Below are 22,500 nucleotides of genomic sequence, written 5' to 3' on the forward strand. Positions count from 1 at the left end.
TTTTTTTCCTCTTCCCCCACATTCCTCCTGCCCACTCTACCACGCATCAACATCCCCCCCCCCCCCCCCCCCCAAACCCCTCCACCCCAACATGCATCCCACCGTTCAGAAGAGGCATCACCGCTGGGATAGCTTCCCTTTTCCGATTGCTTTAGCGTCTGATTTCTTATGGATGTATTGTAAGTAAGTGGCTCATTTTTTACCGCCGTATACAAAAGGACTTGTCAATGGAGTCTCCTGCGGTCGACACATTTGTTCCCCCGCACAAGACGGGCCAGCACAGATACAATAAATAAGTCAACACACTTGTCTACTTCTAGCAGGGGAACTGAGGCTGTAACAGCAACAATAACAACAAAAAGTCCTTTTTTCCCCCCCTTTTTTTTCCTCCCTTTCGATGATAGAGCCGTAGAATTGTGAAATTAATGAGATAAGCAAATGAATGAATTCAACGTCTTTACGCCGGTCTGTCACTATGTAACACACTCATAAAGCAAAATGTCATTTATTTTTGTTTTGGCTTAAGGTTCTTTTCTGCCTCTCTGCTTGTCGAGCAAACAAAGTCACTCGTATGCCTTGGGAATCCAATATTATGAGATAGCTCCTCCGCAGGATTTGCTAACAAATAACGCCGTGTTCTAGAACCCTGCGGAAAGCCATGCCCGTAATATACGAGTACTTAGACGTTATTGTCGGAATGGCGTGAGGGCACTGCAGGTAGAACATTCTGTTTTGGAATTCAGTAATTACAGCCACATGATTATTCACAGGTAATTACAATGTAAGCGCTATGTGGCACTGGCTACCTGCGCAGGCAAGTTACGCAATATTTCTGGTAAGTTCTAATACATTTACATTCAGAGCCAGGTTACAACAGAAATATTCTTCAGTACTCAGGTATAGATCTTCGTATGTTAGAAATGACTGCTCTAATGCTTTGATTCACAGAATGAGACCTATGTTCTGATTAATCCATTCACTCCCACAGTGAAAACGTCTGCCATTATAAGCTCAACCATTTCAAATTCATTCCAAGACCTATTGTGAGTTTTCAAATCTATATCTCATTATGAGAGACATGGAGCGCCGTGACAATTTACCCCACCTGATCAGAGGAAAAAGGGGATTACAGTAACAGAGATGTTTGATTTGGCAAAACTTGTAATGTATAAGACAGAAATCAATTTATTAATAGAAAACCGACTGGAACCTCAGTGCTCATTCGACATATAAGAGGTGATTTTTTTTTTTTTTTTTTAGTTGTGAATGATTTGGTTGACTATTAATGTAAAATTCTTTGCTGCAAGATATTTCCCTCTGCAGTAAAGTTTAATGTGACTCTATTACGTTTAATATGGATCTTATTCGGATAAGAGTGAAGGTTTAATATTTTACTATCTTCACAGGGAGAATTTTAAAGACTTTATTGAACTTTCACACAATAAACACGTTCAACGGAATGGGTTCAGAGCCTTGTCAAGTACTTACAAACTTTAGGTTAATCCAAAATGAATATGTTTAGGCAAAGTAACTCGTGGGAAAACATATCCGTGATAACCGTATTCTGGGTTTCTCTTGTCAGAGACAAAGAGAGGTAGAGCGCGTGCACAGCTCTCTCAATTAGCTGGAGTGAGACCAAAAACTCATTTCTTTCTCACTAATTCAGCTTTCCCCAAATGAACAGGAATCCTCATTTGCTCAATCCTCTGATATTTTAACGTCCAATATTTACAGAATCGCAACAAAACTCTGTTTTGTTCGACTCGAGGAGCATCATATTCCAAGTCTATCTTTATCCCCTGAGTCAAATATCTGCTTTTGTGTAAAAAAAAAAAAAAATAATAATAATAATATTCTAATGCCGTCTGTTTTCTTTCCATTTACTATGCTTAAATATTACAATGCGTTTAATTATAAAAACTAGAGACAGACGCAGTCCAGGGACTGTCGCTGGGAAAAAAACAAATGTACAATCAAAATTGCAATTACCTGCAGAATTTCGGGGTAAACAGATCAGCAATCTCATAACAAACATGGGCTAGTTTGCATTCTGAAATGAATACAGTTAGATCCAAAGCAATTTCCTTTTATTTATCTTAGCCACCACGCATAAATAAAGCAAGGGCATTGAAGCAATTAGCATAATTAGAATGCGCTGGTCAGGTCCTTTGTGATTTCTTAAGAGGCATCACCAAGGCTTGTGTGTGCGTGAGCGTGTGCGCACGCGCGCATGTGTATGTGTGTGTGTGTGTGTGTGTGAGTGAGAGAGTGTGTCTCTGCTCTTTGTATCAAGAGCATTGTTCAGACAGTTATAACAGCATTCATTGTTGTTTGGAAAATTGAATCAGTTTTACTGGTTTAAAGGTCTTTGATCGTACCTGTCTTTGGCACCCAGACATTCGTGGCCTTGGATGTCTCCAAAACAGGCCGGATTACCTAAACAGCTAGTCTTATATCTTTTACGCCTGGAGTGTAATGTGACAATGTTTTGAAATATCAAATAATATGTCAGAATGTTTTGAATATCAAATAAATATGAATGCCAAGTGGAAGGGTAGAATCGGACCAGTTTACGAACCTAGTGGTTTTGCCTCAACAAAAACACGAATACGATTAGACAAATCTAACAGTACCTCAGTATAATATCATTGTTTGATAATATGGCTTGGAAAGGACTTAGAGTATTTGCGAGTTCGACGCCTCCTGTGAAATGCCCTTTGTATAGTGCGGCCAGGGCCAGCCTCTCTGTCACGCCACGGGACTCCGCCCCAACGAGCTCATTATGTCGCAATTATGATGTGGCCTCAACTGGAGGAGTGGAGTCTTTCTGATGAAGAACGTCCATCATCTGCATGGAGAGGGTGCATACTCTAACCTCTGTTTAAAGAGACTGACCTCAGAACAGTACCTGCTTAGAGCGCTGCGTGTAAAAGTCAAGGCCTTGATACAACTCGAATCGCTCCTCACACTGAGTGGTTATCAGGCTCGCGCACTCGCGGCTTTTTAATTTCAGGCTGGGCACAATGGTATACTCCTGAGAACTGAAGGGGCTACTTCCTCTGCTTCTTTCAAGGCCATTCTCTTTAACGAGATCCCAGATGAGTCAAATCTACCCTGGAATGAATGGCTGATTTTCTGTGGATCACTTTGTAATAACCCCAACCAGTCATGCCTTGGACCTGCTCAGATGCAAATGACATCGTTAGTTCTGATGGTTCTGCCGTTCCAAAATAAAGTCCTAACAACAGATAAAATCATAACCAGCCCTTATTTGTTTGTTTGTTTGTTTGCTTAGAGTTTCACTCCCTTTCTCTTACAATTTGGAAGTGCCAACCCCCACCCCACCCCAGCATGGCACACCCCTTGTGTCAGTTCAAGAGGGTGAAGAGCAGTCCATGCATTCTCCCAAAAAAATCCACCGTGTCTCCTTTGCGGTTGCCCAGTTCATAAGCGTCTCCATGGGAACGCAGCAGATTGGAGAGCCACGTATTTTCCCCAACAATCAACCGTCAACCGCACAGGTGTTCCCGTTGACGCTACGAGGCACTGAACCGCCGTGATTAGGGTTGCAACCTGTCCAACCGAAACTGCCAAAACACAACGGCCAGCTGTGTCTCTCACAACGCCCAACCCGGTCTGTAACGTCGCTGAGAATCAGACCGGCAAACCCAACGATGGCGCGTGGTATAATTCACCACTGCGCGTCTTGAGCAACAACCCCCCCCCCCCCTCCCCGCCTCACCTCGCCCTGCACCGCCCCCCCCCCTCCCTCGGGCTTGCGGTTGTGGTGTCTGACTCAGAATACAGTGCTGGACTCTGAAGTCACCTGTTTGGTGGCACGAAAAGATCTCTTTGATATTCATCAGCGGTATTCGCTCTGTTTCCTGCAGGATGTTGGGGTTTTAGGAAGAGGTGGCGTGGCCTACACAAGCCACGTGGCGAACAGGGGCCGGGGGGTTGTGTGTTTAACCCCGGGCGGCTGTGGATTTGTGCTAGCGCCTCACGGACGCTGCCGCTCCCGCTGAGTCTGCTGGCCTTTCCCGTTTGTTTATACGCACGTCATATCACTTTATTAAGCCTGTGTTTAAACACATAAGCATTCAAATTATAATTAATCCTCTTAGGGCTGAGTCAAATCCCCCTTTAACCCACCAGATTAAACTTCAAAATATTTCCTTCCCCTCAGCCGAACCTGGCTGAAGGAACCGGCAGGAGTGCACGGACTCTCTCTCTCTCTCTCTCTCTCTCTCTCTCTATCTCTCTCTCTCTTTCTCTCTCCAGTGATTATAGGAACAGCCTTTACTCTTCAGCTCTTTCCTAAAGCTCAGATATTATTGTCTGGTGGTGCCATCACCCCAAGGTGACTGTTATCACTTAATTAAATCCAAGCACGCAGGGAGTGCGAAACAATATTGTTGCCTAGTCACCCGAAGGAAGGAACTTTCCAAAGCGTAGCAGTTTGTGAAGAAAACCCACACTACACTTCCTGCTCCCTGAATATTTGTATCATATTCTCCCCGGTGTCGTATGCTAATTTTGATTGAATATATCAGTAGTCCAACTGCTCTCAATGGCCAGTGGGTAATGTCTAAGTGGCAGGTTCTTTAAACATATTTGGAATGATACCGCAATCAGTTCTGCCACGCAGTTTTCATGTATGTTCACATTTGTGGTCCATTAACTAGCTTTAAAAAGTAGATTGTTTCAGCTTCTGTAAATAATGAAGTTGATCACATTATTATGGTGTATTTACAGTAAGTACAAGAACTTTCTGTCTCACGTGTGTCACGTAAGTGGATGTTTTGAGTAGATTTAAAATTTGTTCCAAAAATATTTATCAGCACGAAAGGGATAATTGTGTATCTCGTATGTAGAAAATGACATAATGACCGATATAATACAAGAATGATGGAAGTCCAATATGGAGCAACTGTGTGCCCTTTTTTTTTATTGACGTGTATCACGTGGCAATTTGTCTATAAAGAGGGCCAATAATAACATGGTACACAGTATAAGCAAAGATTTCTTTTTTTTTTTCCAAGAGTGAGTCTGAACTAAAATGAGAAGCATAAGTGTGGTGCTGTGTGCAGGATGCCTTAGCGCTGGCTAAGATGAGTGATTGGAGTATCCCCTGAGCCAGTGGCTTCAATAAATAAATCAATACTGTGTATCCAGATTTGCACATTTCTACATGACTTGTCAGCCTCAAAATTGACTTCAATGAGAAATATTTCTCACTGCTCCCAGGGCAATTTAGAGGTCCTGATAAGATCACATTTGATGCCGACCTCTCTCTCTCCCTCTCTCTCACTCTCTCTCTCTCTCTCTCTCTCTCTCTCTCTCTATCATGCACACACACACATACACACTCTCTCTCTCTCTCTTTCTCTAACATGAATTTCATGAGCCCAGACTTTTGCCATGCACGAGAGAGAGAGAGAGAGAGAGAGAGAGAGAGAGAGAGAGAGAGACAGCGATCAGAGCTTAATGGTCTAGCCCATTGCTTTGATTTAAATGTTGAATTAGAGGACAATCTAAATATGTACCTCACCACATGTGTGTGGCACAGAGACACATTTTTAATAATGAAGCTCATCTCTCATGGAGGGAGCTCTGCCAGCTCCCCATGTCCAGAGCTCCGGCCCTCTCTCTCTCCCAGTCAGACTCCGCGGTCAATAAGCCCAGATTGGCCCACACTCTGCCAGTAGTGGTAATTGCAGTGATAGTTCTTTCAGGTGGGGACTTTTAAAAAAGATGAAGAAAGAAACGGAAGAGAGGAGGTGGGGAGGAGGGGGAGCTCCTAAACATGTGGCGTCTCCTTCGCCAGCTGCCTGGCTTCTCCCCCCTCCCCGTCTCCCTCCATTTTGTCTGACCTAATAGCTAATGATATGTTAATAGCGAAGAGGCCCATCCAGAGCGGACTCCGCTGTGTTGGTTAATATGGAAGCGCCGGTGCTCCGGCCAGGGCCCTGTAGAGATTGATGTTTGCTAGTCTGCGTCCTTCAGCGCGATGCATGTTTGTCCTCTGCTGGAAAAACAGCCGTCTCGGTTTGAGGCAATGTTTGCCGTTCCGGACGGGGAAAAGCCGAGGCGAAATGTTGCTCGTGGTTTTGCAACACGTTCGTTTGTTGTTGTTCCGCGGCCGTCCCACTCTTTCGCTCGATCGATTCGCAGAAGTGACTCGAAATTACGGGCGACGGTATTCCCGTGCCGCCGAGTACGCCCCCCCTTCCGAAAACGGGCGATTTTTACGCTTAGCTCTTCACCTAGGTGAAATCTTTTCAGGCATAAATGCCTTTTTTATAAAAAAAAAGTCCATCACAAACAGATTCATCTGGTCATTGTGAACATGCTTTATTGGTTCTTTTTTTGCTGCTGATCAAATATCCTTAATTAATGCTTTCATTTCTCATGCTTTCTTCCCAGTTACTCAGTGAAGGAAGCTCTTTGATTAACACTAAAGCATGTGTCTACCTGCACGTCTGTGGAGAACTCTTATGCTAAGTCGAATTTGCACGTTCAACTTTTTATCTTAACAGTGAGGAAACTTAAACACAGATTTTGGGTTATTATTATAGGAGAAATGAGTTGCACTACTGTCATAAGGCTCATTTACGGATCATCTGCAAATACTTTCACAGTTATATTTTTCACAATTTGTGGAGGTATATTGCCATCTGAAGTAGTCACTGGATAGCAAGAAATCTTTTTGAATGTAGCTCCAGCTGTTTGAGCACGCATTTACTTATATTTCCACAGAGAACAATCATATAACCAAAGCTTGAGCTTTGCTCTTCTTTCACTAATAATGCTTAATATTATAGTAGAGTAATATTACAAAAGCAGACCTGCTTGCCACCTCACCCCTTTGCTTCACATCAACCATCTACTACACAGCCCAGTGACCAGTTTCCTCATCTACCTACAGGGTCAAAATGAACTACGTTTCACAACAACAAAAAAAAAAAAAAGCTTTTCTTTTTTAAATAAGCGATATATATATAAAAAAAAGCCGGCTTCTTAATGTAACGCATTTCTCCTCAGAACTTTGTCTCCTCTGTGATTTATGGCACACTTTACACAGTGGTTAGCCTGTAAACAGAAGCCGTTTATCACCAAGGATGCTCGGGGTGGGGGCTGGGAAGGGGTTGTCGTTGGCTGCGTCGAACAGTGTGCCTCCTGAGAGCTGTCTCTCCTCCACGGCGGAGAGGATGCCTGAGCCTTTTAGAGAAGACCACGCTGAGCAGTGGTGAGATGATTGGAGACTGGCTAGAGGTGAGAGCCAGGGGTCCTGCCTGACAGGCAGCGCTGGCTCATCTGGGAAATAGGTGGTTGCAACGAAGCAGAAGCTCTCTCTCTCTCTCTCTCTTTCTCTCTCTGTCTCTCTCTCTCTTTTGCCACGGGACTGTAAAGAGAGACTTGGTCAAGGGAAGAGGAACGTGTTCTCCCAGAAGACACTGGAAATGAACTGACAGTTGGGAGAGGAGGAGGGAAAAAACAATGGAAATTGTCAATAAAAAAAAGAGAAAGAAACATACGAGAGAAAAAAAATGAAGTAGACGGTACACTTAAAAATTGAGCCCCCAAAAAAGTTCAGTTTTTCTGACGATTTAGACTCACTCTAAAGATAATGTGTATGTTTGTGGGTATCTGTGTGCAGCCTTTTTCTTTGTTTGTGCACTGTGGGCCTGTTTGTTAGCACAGAATTAACAGGTCTGTAAAATTTGTCTGCTTTTTTGTAAATATTAAAATGGAATTGCCACTGGAATTCCGTTTAGATGTGAGACGTCTCAGCTTGACATGCGGTGACCTGATAGCTTTCAGTGTTTTGCCTCAAATCTTTAGCTATAGGTCTTTTTGTTCTGCCCCTGTTAATATTGATTCTATCAGTCAACAGACACGATTCACTTCTCAAACACACACAAAAAAAATACTCCTTATAGCCCAAAGCTCTGTGATTTATTTAATTTAAGCATCGCCGTGACTTTTTTTTCCCCTAGAAATCAAGCTTTCTTTTTAACTTGAAATATTAAGTCAAAGGCGTCTCTCCTCAGAATAAAAACCATGCCTCCCGAATCAAATTTTTTTTTTTTTTTAGATACACGTGCAAGTTAGCGACCACGGTGAACCCTCCGTCTCTCTTTTTGTCCGCCGTGGATGTCGGGCCGCTGATTCCTGACAGCATTAGCGGCGTAATGTAAAGTGTAGCATAACGCAAGTATTCTAGCAGATGTGTGTTTGGGGAAGGCTAGCTACAGCGCGTCTCAGTGGGAGCTCTGCTTGTCAGCCTCACATCAGCTGGCTGTAAATAGCCTGAGGCTACGTAGCTTTATCGGCGGGAGGAGACTGCTCTCCTCGCACCAGCTGTCGCTTGTTTTTTTTGTTTTTTGTTTTTTTCTTTTCTTTTCTTTTTTTTTTTTTTTTTTTTTTTTTTTTTTTTTTTTTTGTAAAGGCGGGAATTAACGGGCCGCGCCGCGCAGTCTGCAAACACGCCGAAACCTCGGTTTTTCATAAGAAGGTGATCAGATCCGCCGTGGCATGGCATGCGGCGCCTTGTTTTGCTTCTTTAGAAACGTTTTTTTTTTTTTTCTCCCCTCCTCATTCTCTTTCTCTCTCCATCTCTTTCTCTCTCTCTCTCTCTCTGGCTTCTGTTACATTTTTTTGCCTTTTGCGTGTGCTTAGCAGGGCCTCTGCATTATCTGAGCCAGTGGGGGACAATATGTAATTAACCTAGCCGACCTGGGCGCCTTAATTGTTGCCTGTTGGAGACCAAGCTCAGAGTCCCCTGCCGTGATCTACATACTGTGGGGCAAACCTTAGTCTGACGTCCCCTAATTATATGCATGTAATCTGGGAAATTATTTCATCTGTTTCTTATGGTTTACAAGACGTTATTGATAGGAATCTTTGAGCTGCACTGGCTTTTGGTGTGGTGTCAATGTTTTATTATGTCTTTATTTTTACTTTCTGTTTTGTTGTGTCGTGTTTTTTTCTCTCCTGTTTCAGACTTGTTGTTTTGTAAGATCAAGGGTTGTTAATTGATGCTGTAATTGTTGGTCTGTAAAGATCTCGGGGAGTTTTTTTTTTGCTCTTGAAGTCGTGATTTTTTTTTTAACATGGGTTTGTGGGAAAAGATTCTGAGCTTTCTGCCTTGACGATGCCTGTGTGTGTGTGTGTGTGTGTATGTGCACACACATTGTCTCACACATTTCTCCTCTGTTCTCTCTCCCACAGTCCCTGGATGGATTTGTATTTGCACTAAACAAGGAGGGGAGGTTTTTATACATCTCCGAGACGGTGTCCATATACCTGGGGCTTTCACAGGTAAGTACAGCCGAGAATTCTCATCTCTGATCTCTTTCTTCCTTCGGCACAGAGGAGTTTTCAGACAAATTAGCGCTAATTTAAAAGCACATCGGTTTGTTGGCCTGTGTTTAATTTGCAGCCTTCGCTGCTGCATATATTATCAGAGCGGAGTTTCACCGGAATGCTAACTCCTTCCCCTTTCCTGTTGGTTGTTGCCAAGACCCGTCAATAAACAGAATGGTCTTGAAGGTCAAACTGTGGAGCAGTGACCTTGAGGTCTAAGGCAGCCTGGTCCAGCTGTGCTCCGTTTTGGCTGCTGTAAGAGGTGTTTAAAGTCAGCCAGGGCCTCTAAACTGCCTTGGCGTGGTTTCTGCTTTGAAAGTCAAAGTTTACATCTTAATGACTCACCTTTCACACCAGGTACACATCTGTGGATCAGAGAGACAGGCAACAGAGATGCCCCAAGGGGTAGTTTTCTGAATTGAATGTTTTTTGTTTTTTTGTACACTGGGCTTCGGGTTTGGTGGTGTTAATATTTCAAATTCAGTGATCCATTACATTTCACCTCTGTGAAAAAGGAGAAAAGTCCTATAAACAGAAGACAGCAAATTTATTTAAAAAAAAAAAAAAAAAAAAAAAGGTTAACCAAATTTAAAGCAGAAACAGGCATTTTCGGAAGAGCTAACGAAAGCGCAATTTAAATGAACAGAGTATTAATTGATTAATGATTTTTATCAAATAATTGATTAATGGGCAAAGACTGTAAAGCTATTTTGAATTTGTCAAACTTATCTTTTCTGTAGTTTTATCTTGAATTACGAGGTTCGTTTAGTGATAAAGTGCTTGTTAAGCCTTTAGTAGCGACTGAATTTTATTATCTGACACAGCAAGACCAATCCCATAACCTCTATGATTTTAATTGCTCTCAACTACTTCCTTTCTTAATCTACCCTGTCACCCCCCCCCTCCCAAAAAAAAGAGGGAAAAAATGTGTACAACATAGTTAATTATTTTCAGCTTAATTAGATCAACTTTTTTTTTTTTTGAGGCGTTCATGAATTGACATGGTCGTGAATTTTCTTGGCTATCTGAAGCAGATTTATGTAAGCGGATTTTCAGCCTCTTCTTCAATGTCTAGAACTTCTGCACATCAAACTTAATATTAATGAAATCATTAAGTCAAACCTGGGTAGTGATTAAAGTACTCTTAAATACTTTCAGTGGTCTTAAACTCACCGCCATGTTTTATTACTTTATTTCTCAGTGTTTTCAGAAACAGTGAAATAGCCACGTTCTTGCTTTCAGCCATTCCTGCTCCAGGAATTTTCAGAACATACTTTAAGATGTTTACAGAGAAGAACCCATTGACAGTCTTTCTGCATTAACACACTAATGGCTAGTTACGTGTGATCTATCACTTAACGAACTGTACGTGAAAGCTGTGTGTGCTCTGATAGCCAAAGTACTAATGATTTAAACCATTAAACATTCAGGACTTGAATCATACTCCAGCCGTTACACTGGGGCTGGAGTCGATAGCGTGACCTTTCCACACTCTGGCTCAATCATATGAGTTTTCACTGGCTTAAGCTCCAGTTTCAATCTGAAACAGATACTGGGAGCACAAGAGGAGGTATTATCAAAAAAATGAAGTTCTTTCCTCCTCTGTGCTTCTGATAGTGGATATATATATATATATATATATATATATATATATATATATATATATAAAAGACCTCTTCCTCCCTTCTGAAACAGTAAGACGGTCTAGGCAGCCATTCAGATAATTGTTTCTGCTAAGCCTTGCAGCATCTTGCTGTGGTATTAAATTCACTCCTTAACGGCCAGTAGCCATGTTCCCTCTCTTCGGCCGAGTGTTGAAACTGTGTATAATCTGAAGATTTGGTCCCCAGTAGCTGTTTCAACCCCAAAACCTCAACACCCCCCCCACCCCCCTCAACCCTCACCCCACCCCAAACACAAGTCTTCTCATCATATCTGGTTCATTAGGCCTGTAACAGATGGGAGGGAAGCCTGACTCAGTGTAAGCCTGGCCCTGATAAGGCTTCATTTTAAAAGTGGCTTCACAGGCTCCAAAAGATCCGCTCGCGTTTCTTTCCTGCCAGCCTCCTCTCCCTTCCTCTGTGGCCCGGAAGAGTGATGTCAAATCGTTTTTTTGTACCAACACTGTTGACCACTTTGTCTTGAATTAATGTACACAGGCGAAGGAAGCTCCTAGGTTTCCACGGTGAGCTCGCTGCTCATATGGATTTGTCGATGTAACTGTGATGGTGTCCAGCTTTGGCGAAGGACCTTAGATGTTTGATTGTACGCTGACTGATACTGTACTCGATCATCCTTAGATTGCATCCTTCTGTTTCCTTATCTTGGACTGTCTGTTACGGATCCTCTAGATTCCTCTGATAATGCAGCCCGTATCAGACAGTGGGTGAAAGAGAGATATCCTAGCTGTAATTCAATCCAGCAGATGGCCATTTAACAATTTTTGTTTTGCAAATAGGTTCTATCATTTTGTCGCCGCATGTAAATAGGCATATGTTGCCTATTTTTTTTTTTCTTCTTCTTCTCATGTCGAGTTGTTTAGTTCTCTTTATTAATTCTTCTCTGCTGAACCTAATACATCGACACAATCTTCATAACTTCTCTAATAGATAAATACCTCTCCTGTCTATTGACCACATGCACTATCTCTTCTAGATAAATAATCCGATTTTGTTATATATGCACTTGTGTCATTCCTCCACAAACAGAGTACACTGTAAAGCATAGCTGTTCAGAATAAGTACGTAAATAACAGAATTTCGTATAGGTTTTCACACCATGTTAGGGAATCATATTACACGAGTCTGAGTTAAATGTGGCTTTTTTTTTTTGCTTTTTTTTTTTGGAAAGACCTTGACACTCTGAAAACCATCCTGCTAGTTTGAAACAGACCAGCAGCCTGCGCGTGGGCAGCTGTCTATTTTGTAATTGAGATGTGTATGTTTGCTTTGGATAACAGATGGCACTGTGTGCTTAGGCTGATGGCTAGGAAAATAATAATGGCATTATTCTAGCCAAAAGAATATTAGCTTTTGGAATTTGGCCATTTGTTGCCTGTGCCCCTGCCAGCGGAGCATATGCAGTCACACGGACGGGATATCCAAGGAAATTGATACATCTGGAATACAGCGACCATATGAATTTTCAGTCTGTCTCCAAGGGCTTTGTTTTAACCCCTTCGGCGTTTTCCGGTGGCGTGACGGACTAAGCCGGCGCGATGGTCGTACTGTAAGCGTGGCAAAGGCAAATACTGACATATATTGTACCATATGGTGAAGGAATTCTTTTGCCGGCGCCATTGTTTGTGTGTTTGGCAGCCTGATGGGTTTGGACTCTCTCCAACCCCTCCTAGCTGTTACAGAAGCCTCTCTCTCCTTATGGAGGCGAGGACTGCCTTTTATTGCAGAGGAGGGCTGTGGTAAGACCTCAGTGCCCTTCGAGTTCCATTCACGTGTCTTGTTGGGGGTGGGGGGGGGGGGGGGGGGGGGGGGGTCTTTTTCTTTTTTTTTTATTCCAATTGTATGGTTGGGATTGAATGTAGACATCTGCTTTGGCTTTTAGTGACGGGGCTGTGCGTTCTCTCAGGGCCGTCTGAAAGGTAGCAAGACCCCGCTCCCATTCTTCCTAACCCCCTCTCCAACCCAGCCCTCCTTCTCTCCACCCAGAGGTTGGACTCACCGCTGCCCTGCTGCCTCGGCTGGCAGCCTTGCTCTCAGCCTAAAGAGCTGAAGGATATTGGATGTATTAGCATAAATGTCGGCCTGAATGTCTGATCACATCTCAGGGAGGAGATGAGCCCTTTCACTTGGCTTCCTCCCCCCCTCTTGTCGTTCCTTCATACGCTCACATCTTTCTGTCTCTCTTTCTTTTTCTCTCTCTTTCTTTCTCTCTCTCTCCCTCTTTCTCTCTCTCTCTCTCTCTCTGACTTTTCACACTGATGGTTTTGACCGCCAGGAATGAGTGTATTTTTAAAATTTTAAATATATTTGTGCAATATGTGAACTGCTGTAATTTGAAACTGTTCTAATGCATACCCATTTGGAGGAACTTACGAAATGAAAATACAAGGTTTAAGGTTTTTTACAATATGTTTAAACATATTTGATTAAAATATATTAAAAAATATATCAGAATCAGGAGGTGGGAATACATGAGTCAACATGAATGTAACACCAGACAGCACTACAGGTATCTGCATTGTATGGCCAAGGATGAAATTTTAGGATGATAAAAATGAAAAAAATCTCTGCGCTTTTCCGAGCATCGTTGTTATCATGTTTAATCACGCACAATCATGCTTCCTCACAAAAATGACCAAATGTCAAAAAATGTAGAAATTCAGCTAATATTTACCAGATGTTCCAGCAGTGTCCAGCCACTGGTAAAATAATACTCAGTTAAATTCTCAATTAACCTGCTGCCGTGCGCTAGGACAACCCTCACACAAAGCAAGACGGAGGGAAAAAAATAATATAGTTGATTTATTCAGCACCCCATCAAGGCTGTGCTGTGGAATTGTACTAAATGGGTAATAAGCGTTCTTTTATTTATGATGTTGTGGCATTCGAGGGTCAACATTTGCATGTGGGCTTGTATCGGAGCAAAGGAAGACAGGGCCATCAGAAGGTCATGTTTAATTGAGCCACCATTGGCCCACGCTGCCCCGCCTCTCCCCTGAGCAGCGAATGAGACCCAGGCAGGAGCTGTCATCTCCCATGATCCCTTGGCACAGAGGGCCATCAACATCTCTCAGATCACCGCTGAACTCCATTCTCGTAGACCTCATAGTCACACCAGACACAGATGCGCTAAGTCTGCACACGCTCTGATTGGCTACAGTGGATTCTGGGTAATGTGGACAGATAAGGGGTATATTAAATATTAACAATAAAAGTCTAGATGTGATACCCTAGTAATTTCAGACATGATTTGCCAGTAGGTGTTGTGCCTATTCAAATTACAGAGGGGAGTTAGAAGTGCATTTTTGTTGTTTGTTTGTACAACATGCTACCAAATGAGTTTGTTTGGGGTTTTTTGCGCTATGAATGTGTAACCTCAACACTGCCCTCTCTTGTTTGGGTGGATACTTACTGGTTTAATAGCAAAAGACCAGCAAGACCACCTTATGTTTGTGTTTCTGTGAGGTAAATGTTTGATGTGTTTTTATGTCAGGTATGTCATGAAGAAGCACACGCTTTCACATCCGAAGCTTTTTAAGAGAGCTCACGACTCGTTTTGTGTGGAGCATTATGGATGGAGGTGGTGAAGTCCATTAGGCTGATCCATAATTTGCACCTTCTGTTATGAAGTGACAAACACAGCGTATTTATCAAAGTTAAATTAACTCTGATCTTTTTTTCTTTTTTTTTCATCCACACTGATGAGTGTTTATTATAAATACTACATTAAATGCTCATTCAGTGTTAAATATAATCTACACTCTCCAGAGTAAATGGAGTTATGAAAACAGCACCCCCTTACACATTGTAGCCTGGCGGGTGTGCTCTGAGAAATTTTACATAAAAACTTCTAACAACGCTTGTTAATTTAGTGAGATGATGAAGATTAAAACACATCATTCAGATATCTCTAATCAAATTTATGTTTTTATATATATATATATATATATATATATATATATATATATATTATATTTTGGGATTTTTTTTTTTAATGTAATGAAATATGCATACTGGTAAGTCATGGGTGTGGTGGGGGGGGGGGGGGGGGGGGGGGGGGGGGCGTGTGGGGACCCTCGTGAGGAATGTGCTTAAGGGAGAAAAGAAGTGTTTCACACGGTGGAAAACATTATCAATTCACAACATTTAAATTGATAAATGCTCAGAGCCAAAGACTACAAGGGCACTTTGAGAGGCAAATAGCGACCTGGTGAAGAAATTGATTTTTCCTCCCTGAAAATGACTGCATGATGCATCATTTGACTGCACTGTGTCCAAGTGCTTGACAGAGATAATCTCAGCAATCCCGTGGGTGACCTTATCGTGCTCCGCAGGGCAGCTCCATCGGCGGGCCCTGTCTTTGTGCACGTCAAGGTTTCCAAGGGCGGCATCCTTTGGGGAACTGAAGTTTCCCAGCTTCTCCATCTTGATACGGAGCCAAAAACAATATTACAAAAAAAAAAAAAAAAATCTCCAAGAATCTCAAAGTCAACAAGGATTCTTGGTAATTGGATGAATGAGAAATTATGAATAACACTGTCAGGAATGGGTCTCGTGACCTGGCTATTGTTTAACAGTAGACAGGGAAGCGTTTTTTTTTTATTTTGTTTTGTTTTTTTATAATGAGCGTGTGGCGTGTGGCGGGCGTAGAGAGGAGATCCAGCGTGTCGAGACGGGCTGAAGGAGTGTAGGAGGCTGAAAATGGTGAGCAGATGGGCTGGCAGTACACCGCCAAGGTCATCAAACTTCAGCGAGGGTATGCTGCTCCTCCGATACCTTTTCAGCCTTCGCGCTCTCTGAGGGATGTGGTTGGTTGGTTTCACTGTGTATTCAGACACAACGAAATGATGAAAAGACATTTTTTGTTGGGGTTTTTTTTGTTTTTTGGTTGGGTTTTTTTTGTTTGTTTTTTAAACCTCGCCCATTACAGCCTGTCTGTGTTGTATCAGGCCTTTTCATTTAGGCTGCGTTTCTGAATATCGGTATTTCACAGCAGCGTTTCTCTAATAAAGACTAGGAGTGATTTGAAGATAAAGTAATTTGAAGATAAAGTGATTTGAAACAGTTTTTCTGTCTCATATAATCCAAAAAGGTCCGTTGTCATATGATTTCAGTTTCTCTTTCATGTGTTTGGATAATATCTTAACTCAAGGCAAAACTTGTGAATGGGATTTTTGAATAGGTTTTCTTGTTCAACTGTGTGAGCTGGTGCTTTAAGTCTGTAATTAGCTGCAGGAAATCTTTGTCTGGCTCTGCTGCTTCATTGTAAAAACATGTTTTCAGTGCTTCTGTTGACATAGTATGTCATTTTGCTGCTCAATGTGTCAATCACTCCATGCCTCAGATTCAGAAATGAAAAGACATGAAGAAACAAAAATTACATTAAAAATAATACAAAAAATAAACCGTATTATTAAAAAGTAGTTGTTGTTGCACCACATCGTAGAAAATGACTCAAATGATTTCAGAAAACAGAGTACTTCATACGGGCAACCTTAAAATGCTCTTGGGTAAAGAGTGCTTTTCGAGACTGGGAGATAGTCCTCATCAATTAATAGGATTAGATTATCTCAAACCATTTTGATTAAAAACAGGATATCTTAGTCCACATGCGGTCTCTGATGAGGTGCATTTGATCCGTTGGCATGCAGGGCAGCGTAGCACGGCTGATGGTGTTCCCTGTGTCAGGAGTGGTTCTATCAGCCATCTCTAAAAGACTCTCAGATAAGCACGGAGCCCAGATACGCGCCCCCCCCCCCCCCCCCCCCACACACACACACACACACCCTCTTCCACCTCGTTCTTCCTCCAGACCTGATACAGTTCCTCTCATTCCTGATGTCTGCCCAGCGTTAGTAACATCTAGAAGCGGATCTCTGTGATAGCATCTCCAGTGTGCTGACACCAGGCTTTTCTCTCTCTCTGCTTTTCATCTGGATTAAGATCTGAGGGGGAAAAAAAGGGCCTGGGCTTAGAGTTGTGTTTCACCTGGAATGAAGTAAAGCCAAGGAAGGTCTGTTGTTAGTGCTGATAAACTGGTGGGGGGTTTTGTTTGTTTGTTTGTTTTTGTTTTTGTTTTGTTTTTGTTTTTTTTACACAGCAAAATTCTAAACTGACAGTGAAGCGTGTAATATTGTCAGCTAGCACTACTGTTAACACATGGTCCAGTAAGGAGTTTAACATGGTGGAAATTTCACCAGTTGAGAGTCATTTTATTTATTTTAGTTCTGAGGTTAAATTCATGAAGTATCATGAATTTAATAAGCAGAAAGTACATTTTGCATTCTCTGACCCAACTTTATTGCACATTTATTTGATCTAGCACTTTCCATTCTAATCAGTAAGATGAACTCTCAGTCAACAAGAGCTGTATGCTCACTCACTCGCTGTTACTGATCTCACTGAACGATGGAGAGCACTCAGAGGCAACTCTCAAAATGGGATTTACAATGGCGTTTGAATTTAACACGGGATGTTGAACGTATAAAGGAATCAGAGTGGCAGTGATGCTGTAAATTGATGTGTCTTTTTATTGGTTGCTCACCAGTGATATGTAAGGAGCTAATGGTATGAGTAGGTCAGAAGCATGCAAAGCAAAGGGAACAGATAAAAAACGACAAGTCAACGTCTTTCAGAGATCGTATTTCACTCTGGGCATCATTTTGAGTTCACAGCTCTCAGGGTTGAGAGGTGAGGACAGTTAATGCCAGCAGCCTCTTCAGTATGAGCTGTGGCTATTGACTGGTAGGATGCTATAAAACATCAGGATTAGTGACAGAGACAAGATGTTCTGTGAATACTGTGGACAGCTAGGCTTGGGAAAGAGAATCGTTTGACTTATAATGACTCAAAACACATGAAATCCTTTGGAGGAACATTTTGTTTGATACAGTATGTTAATTGGTCTCATGAAACAGATGTCAAATATTGATGCGCGGGCCAACGTCAGTATTCTACGTATTTTTGTCAGCAAGCGTCAATATTTGACGTGATTGCAGTTCCATCCTCTGTCCAGTGGAGGCTGCTGTTTCGACGTTTTCATTTTCATCTTTTGTCCAATGCTCATGACTAGGCTACATGAAAAAAGTTTCTTATGGTTAAGGGTAGAATTTGGACCGGGTTGGTACTTTGGTAAATTTTCACTCAACTGTTTGAGTGCCTTATTTGTTGGATATGATTTTTTTTTTGTTGTTTTTTCCAAATAGCAATGTTTAATATCTTCTTTTATCAGATCAGGTTGTAGCATAAAAAATACGTGTAAAATGTATACTTTTATTGTTACTGACATTAAAAATTAAATATCATTTTGCAGTCTGAGCCTGTGAAAAATATATGATCTATATAAAAATATATGGCCGGCTATTTCATTTTTCATCAAACCCTCATTTAGGCTTAATATAGTATGCTAACTGAAGAATTACAAAATAATTTCGTGGGACATAAAAAAAATGAAAGAAAAATCAAAGGTTCGGTCAGATGATTTATACATTAGGAAGAGACCAACAATTAGAGATCACAAAAGCACAAAGCAGCACAGGTGAGATACAGTTAGCCTTTAAAAGACAGTGTTTTTCATTACATACAAGCCATGTTCTCTTTCTCTGAAACCCCAGCCATAAGTCCAATAATGACCCCTATATCAGAACCAGGGCAGCAGCTTAATGTGACATTTCCACCCAGATGCCGCAAAAGAGAGAAATGTGCTTGTAATCTCCCGTTGTATTAGAGTCTGGAAACTCATCATATAAGGATATAACAAGGCCTGATGAGCCACGGGGACTTTTGCCATGGAGAATAATAGATGAGACTTGACCCTCTCAGCGAGGGGAGCAGGGAGTCATGACGACCATGTATACAACCCTGCTTCCAATTTCTCACTTTGGAAAATAAGAGCATCATTCCGCATGCCGCAAGAGAGAGGGGCAGACAACAGGAAGGTGGAAAGAAAGAAAGAAAGAAAGAAAGAAAGAAAGAAAGACAGACAGAAAAGAATATGTGGAATGTGAAACATTGTAAGACTTATTATTAAACTCTCTGTAGCCAAAAAACTCAAAATACTGTTTTACCAGTTTTCACCTGAAGAAAAGAAAAATCAGTGGAATTGTGGACAGAAAGAAAGAAAGAACCAAAAAAAAAGCTAGTGAAAGAGAGAGAGAGAGAGAGAGAGAAAGAGAGAGCGAGAGCGAGGCCTTCGGACTGCAGGGATTCCAGAGTTTTCAAGTGAATGAGAGATACTGTTGTGATGTGGGAACAGCCAGAGGACAAAGCATTGTTCATTCAGACAAGAGCTTGTTTTGAAAGCAAAACTGATCTGTTGTCTCCAGTTCAGCAGAACATATACTTACTTCACATGGGATGAGATTTAAATTCATATCTTTCCTTTTTTTTCTCTCTTGTATATTTACTTTTTGCTACAGTAGCCATAGCAAGACAAGAGTAAATGCATCTTACAACTACCTTTGATAACACTCTACTTATTCCCAGTGTTCCTAGCATTTTCTCCCCACAGTCTCTTATACTGCTCATACATACAGCAATGTGCTACAAGCTCAGAGACCAAGTCATTACTGAGTAACACAGAGATATCAAACATAATGACAAAAGGCCCGAATTTAACAGAACTTTACAACCAAAGCAGCAATCATGCAATCATGCCATCTTTAGCAGCGTTTGCCTTGCCATATCACCAGCCTGGTGTTCTTTTCCATAGTCATGGTGAGAAGTCCTAATTGTCACACCAGAAGCACATATAGTTTCTCACCCATAAATACCACTAATGCAATTATCCAGATTTATGTGCACGAGCTTTACAAGGGAGACCTCATTATGGTGACTTAATGACTCCTCTATGCGCCTTGCTCTCTGTACTGAGACTATAAGGTGATAAGAGAGAGAAATTTGCTGAAAGGATTTTTGCAAAATGTCACCACCACTTTGTGTACAAGGATGATAACTTCATCCATCCATTATCTTCTAGAACACCTGCAATGATGCACGACACTCTGCGGCCCGCGTGATAGATAATTAGTAATGAATCAATATGTAGTCTTAGGGAAAGGAACGCATTGAAATGCGTTGTCCCGCTCAAAAAAAAAAAAGAAAAAAGAAAAAAAAAAAAAGAAAGAAAAACGCAGTCACTGATAAAGGGCCTAAAACAAACAGGTAGAACGCATCAATGCTGAAAATGAAGAATGAGTGTGTCTGCCAACCCGTCCCTCCCTCCCTCTCTCCCCCTCTCTCTCTCTCTCTCTCTCTCTCTCTCTCTCTCTCTCTCTCTCTTTCTCTCTCTCTCTCTCTCTTTCTCCCTCTCCCTCTTTTCATGTGGTGTCTTCGAGTTTGTTATATCTCTCTTCCATCCTTTTGACTCCATTTTCCTCTGAATACATTAGGAAAGAGGGATGGTAGGCTGGGTATCTGGCAGCAGAGAAGAGGTAGGTATTAATCCCAGTCAATTCATCAGACGACAGCAGCAGCCAGGGGAGCAGCGTCATGGGCAAAGTGAGTGAGTTTATGCAGACTGACTTTGACTATATCAGAAACTTATCAGCCTCTGTTGACCTCTAGAGACAATGGGATAAATCCTCCCCACACTTTTCTCCCTTTCTCCTCCGTGACTTTTGGCTCTGGTCCTCTCGTCCTCTTGAAGCACCGAGTTCAGCTGAGTGACCCGACGTCTCTCATTTGTGTAAAAAGTGATTGTGACGCTTTGCGTGCCTCTAAGTCTCTGAGCCTAGCAGGAACACCGTACTACAAGTCAGCTACACCCTGGACGAAGGAGAGAGAGAGAGGAAGGGAGAGAGAGAGAGAGAGAGAGAGAAGACTTACATGAGGAGATCTTATTCCCTCCTCTATAATGTGGGATAAAGACATGCCTTCATCTAGGGCGAACTGGTGATGGGCTAGCGGAGCACAAATCCCAGTCATTTAAGTGCAAATGGACATGGTTTTGGGAAGAAGCATGTGCAGTCTGCTCTCCAGGCTCACTCTCTACAATGCTCTGATTTTCTTAAAGACATTGTTAACCGATTGAAGACAGATTCACACACACACACACACACACACACACACACACACTTAAAAAAGACTTAATTTCTCACTCAGTCTGTTCATTAAGGTAATTGTTTTTAAAAAAGTCAGCAGTAACGGAAAAAAATGAGAATTTATTACATGAAAGATTCAACAACAAAAGACACTGCATATCAACTGGTTTCAACTTTTTATCCCGTAGTTTTGATCACATTTTGTCATTTCTGCATTTTACGTGTTTACATTTCCATCCTATGCGATGCTTTAGATATGGTTCAGACATGCTGACAATATTTCCATAGACGAGGTACCAGTGCTACACATCAGAAAGGGGGGGGGGGGGGGATACATTTCTTTTCACTCTACAATGATTTGACATGCAATAAAAAGATACTGAATCGGTTGTCTTGACAACCTATTTCAAAATGCATTAGACATTAGATAAATTCAAGGTTCTCGTCAGAAGAATATCCCTGGAGACGGCGCGGCGATCAGCTTTTGGCGACGTTCAGGCTTAGGGCGAAGACTGGGTCGGTCTCCCTTTATGAAAAAAAGCAGTTGGGAGAACCTGGTGTGGAGTTGTATCGGTTACAAATCAACCAGAACGGTCCGACAATGTTTCCCCCGACTTTGTAGTTCTTTACAAAGACACGTAGAGACAGATGAAGGAATTACATTACTTCTCTACCGTAATTACATGGACGCAAGCTGTGACCAAATAGGTAGCCTTCCTGGGCAAAATATAACGGTTCACCAGTAATCACAATGTCATTTCTTAACGGAATAGTCTTTTGTCTTGTCTGACAGCGATGATGTTTTAATGTAGAAATAATTGGTCATGTTGGATCACTGCTGGTGTGCTTTAATTACTGTTTTTGTATGTTCTCTGTTAGTGTGCTCCATGATGAAACGGTTATGAGATGTATGATACATAAGAATAAGATGAGTAGAATGAGACGTCGTGGCTTTGGTTTTGCCTGTTCACGCGTTGAACTTTTAAGCTTGTTCGCACAGCTAGCGATCTTAAATGACTTCGCTCTTCGCTTTGATTTTGTTAATATTGTCCGTCAGTTCATGCGGCTTTGGTGGCAGCTGCAATGTCTTGGCCAGATTGGATCCACCCCCCCCCCCCCCAAAAGAAAAAACAGAGGTGTTCTAATGAATTTCTGTTTAACAGGTTACATAGCTTGAGCTGTATGTACCATCGTTTCTCTCTGTCATAGTTCTTGTCATAGTTCATCACTGAGGGTGGTTTGAAGAGTCATTGATACCTGTTAGTTTTTAATTCAATACAATCAAGATGCTTATTACCGCTATCAAATTCATTGAAAACCTTTGCTAAGCTTTGCTAAAGCTTTGATGAACGATCCAAAAATACCAAGCAATACAAATTTCCCAACTGTTGTGTGGAGCAATATTTGTATAT

The 22,500-nt window shown here is 41.8% G+C and overlaps 1 protein-coding gene across 1 annotated transcript in view; it reads left to right on the top strand.

The window, feature by feature from the left end:
* npas3 (neuronal PAS domain protein 3) overlaps positions 1-22,500 on the top strand; it is a 219,253-nt gene that overhangs the window by 132,967 nt on the left and 63,786 nt on the right. The window contains exon 5 of the mRNA XM_030781851.1: positions 9,235-9,324. Coding sequence (XP_030637711.1) covers positions 9,235-9,324 — 90 coding nt within the window. The remainder of the gene's footprint in view (positions 1-9,234; positions 9,325-22,500) is intronic.

Source organism: Chanos chanos, chromosome 1 (assembly GCF_902362185.1).
Source record: "Chanos chanos chromosome 1, fChaCha1.1, whole genome shotgun sequence".
NCBI classification, from domain to species: domain Eukaryota; kingdom Metazoa; phylum Chordata; class Actinopteri; order Gonorynchiformes; family Chanidae; genus Chanos; species Chanos chanos.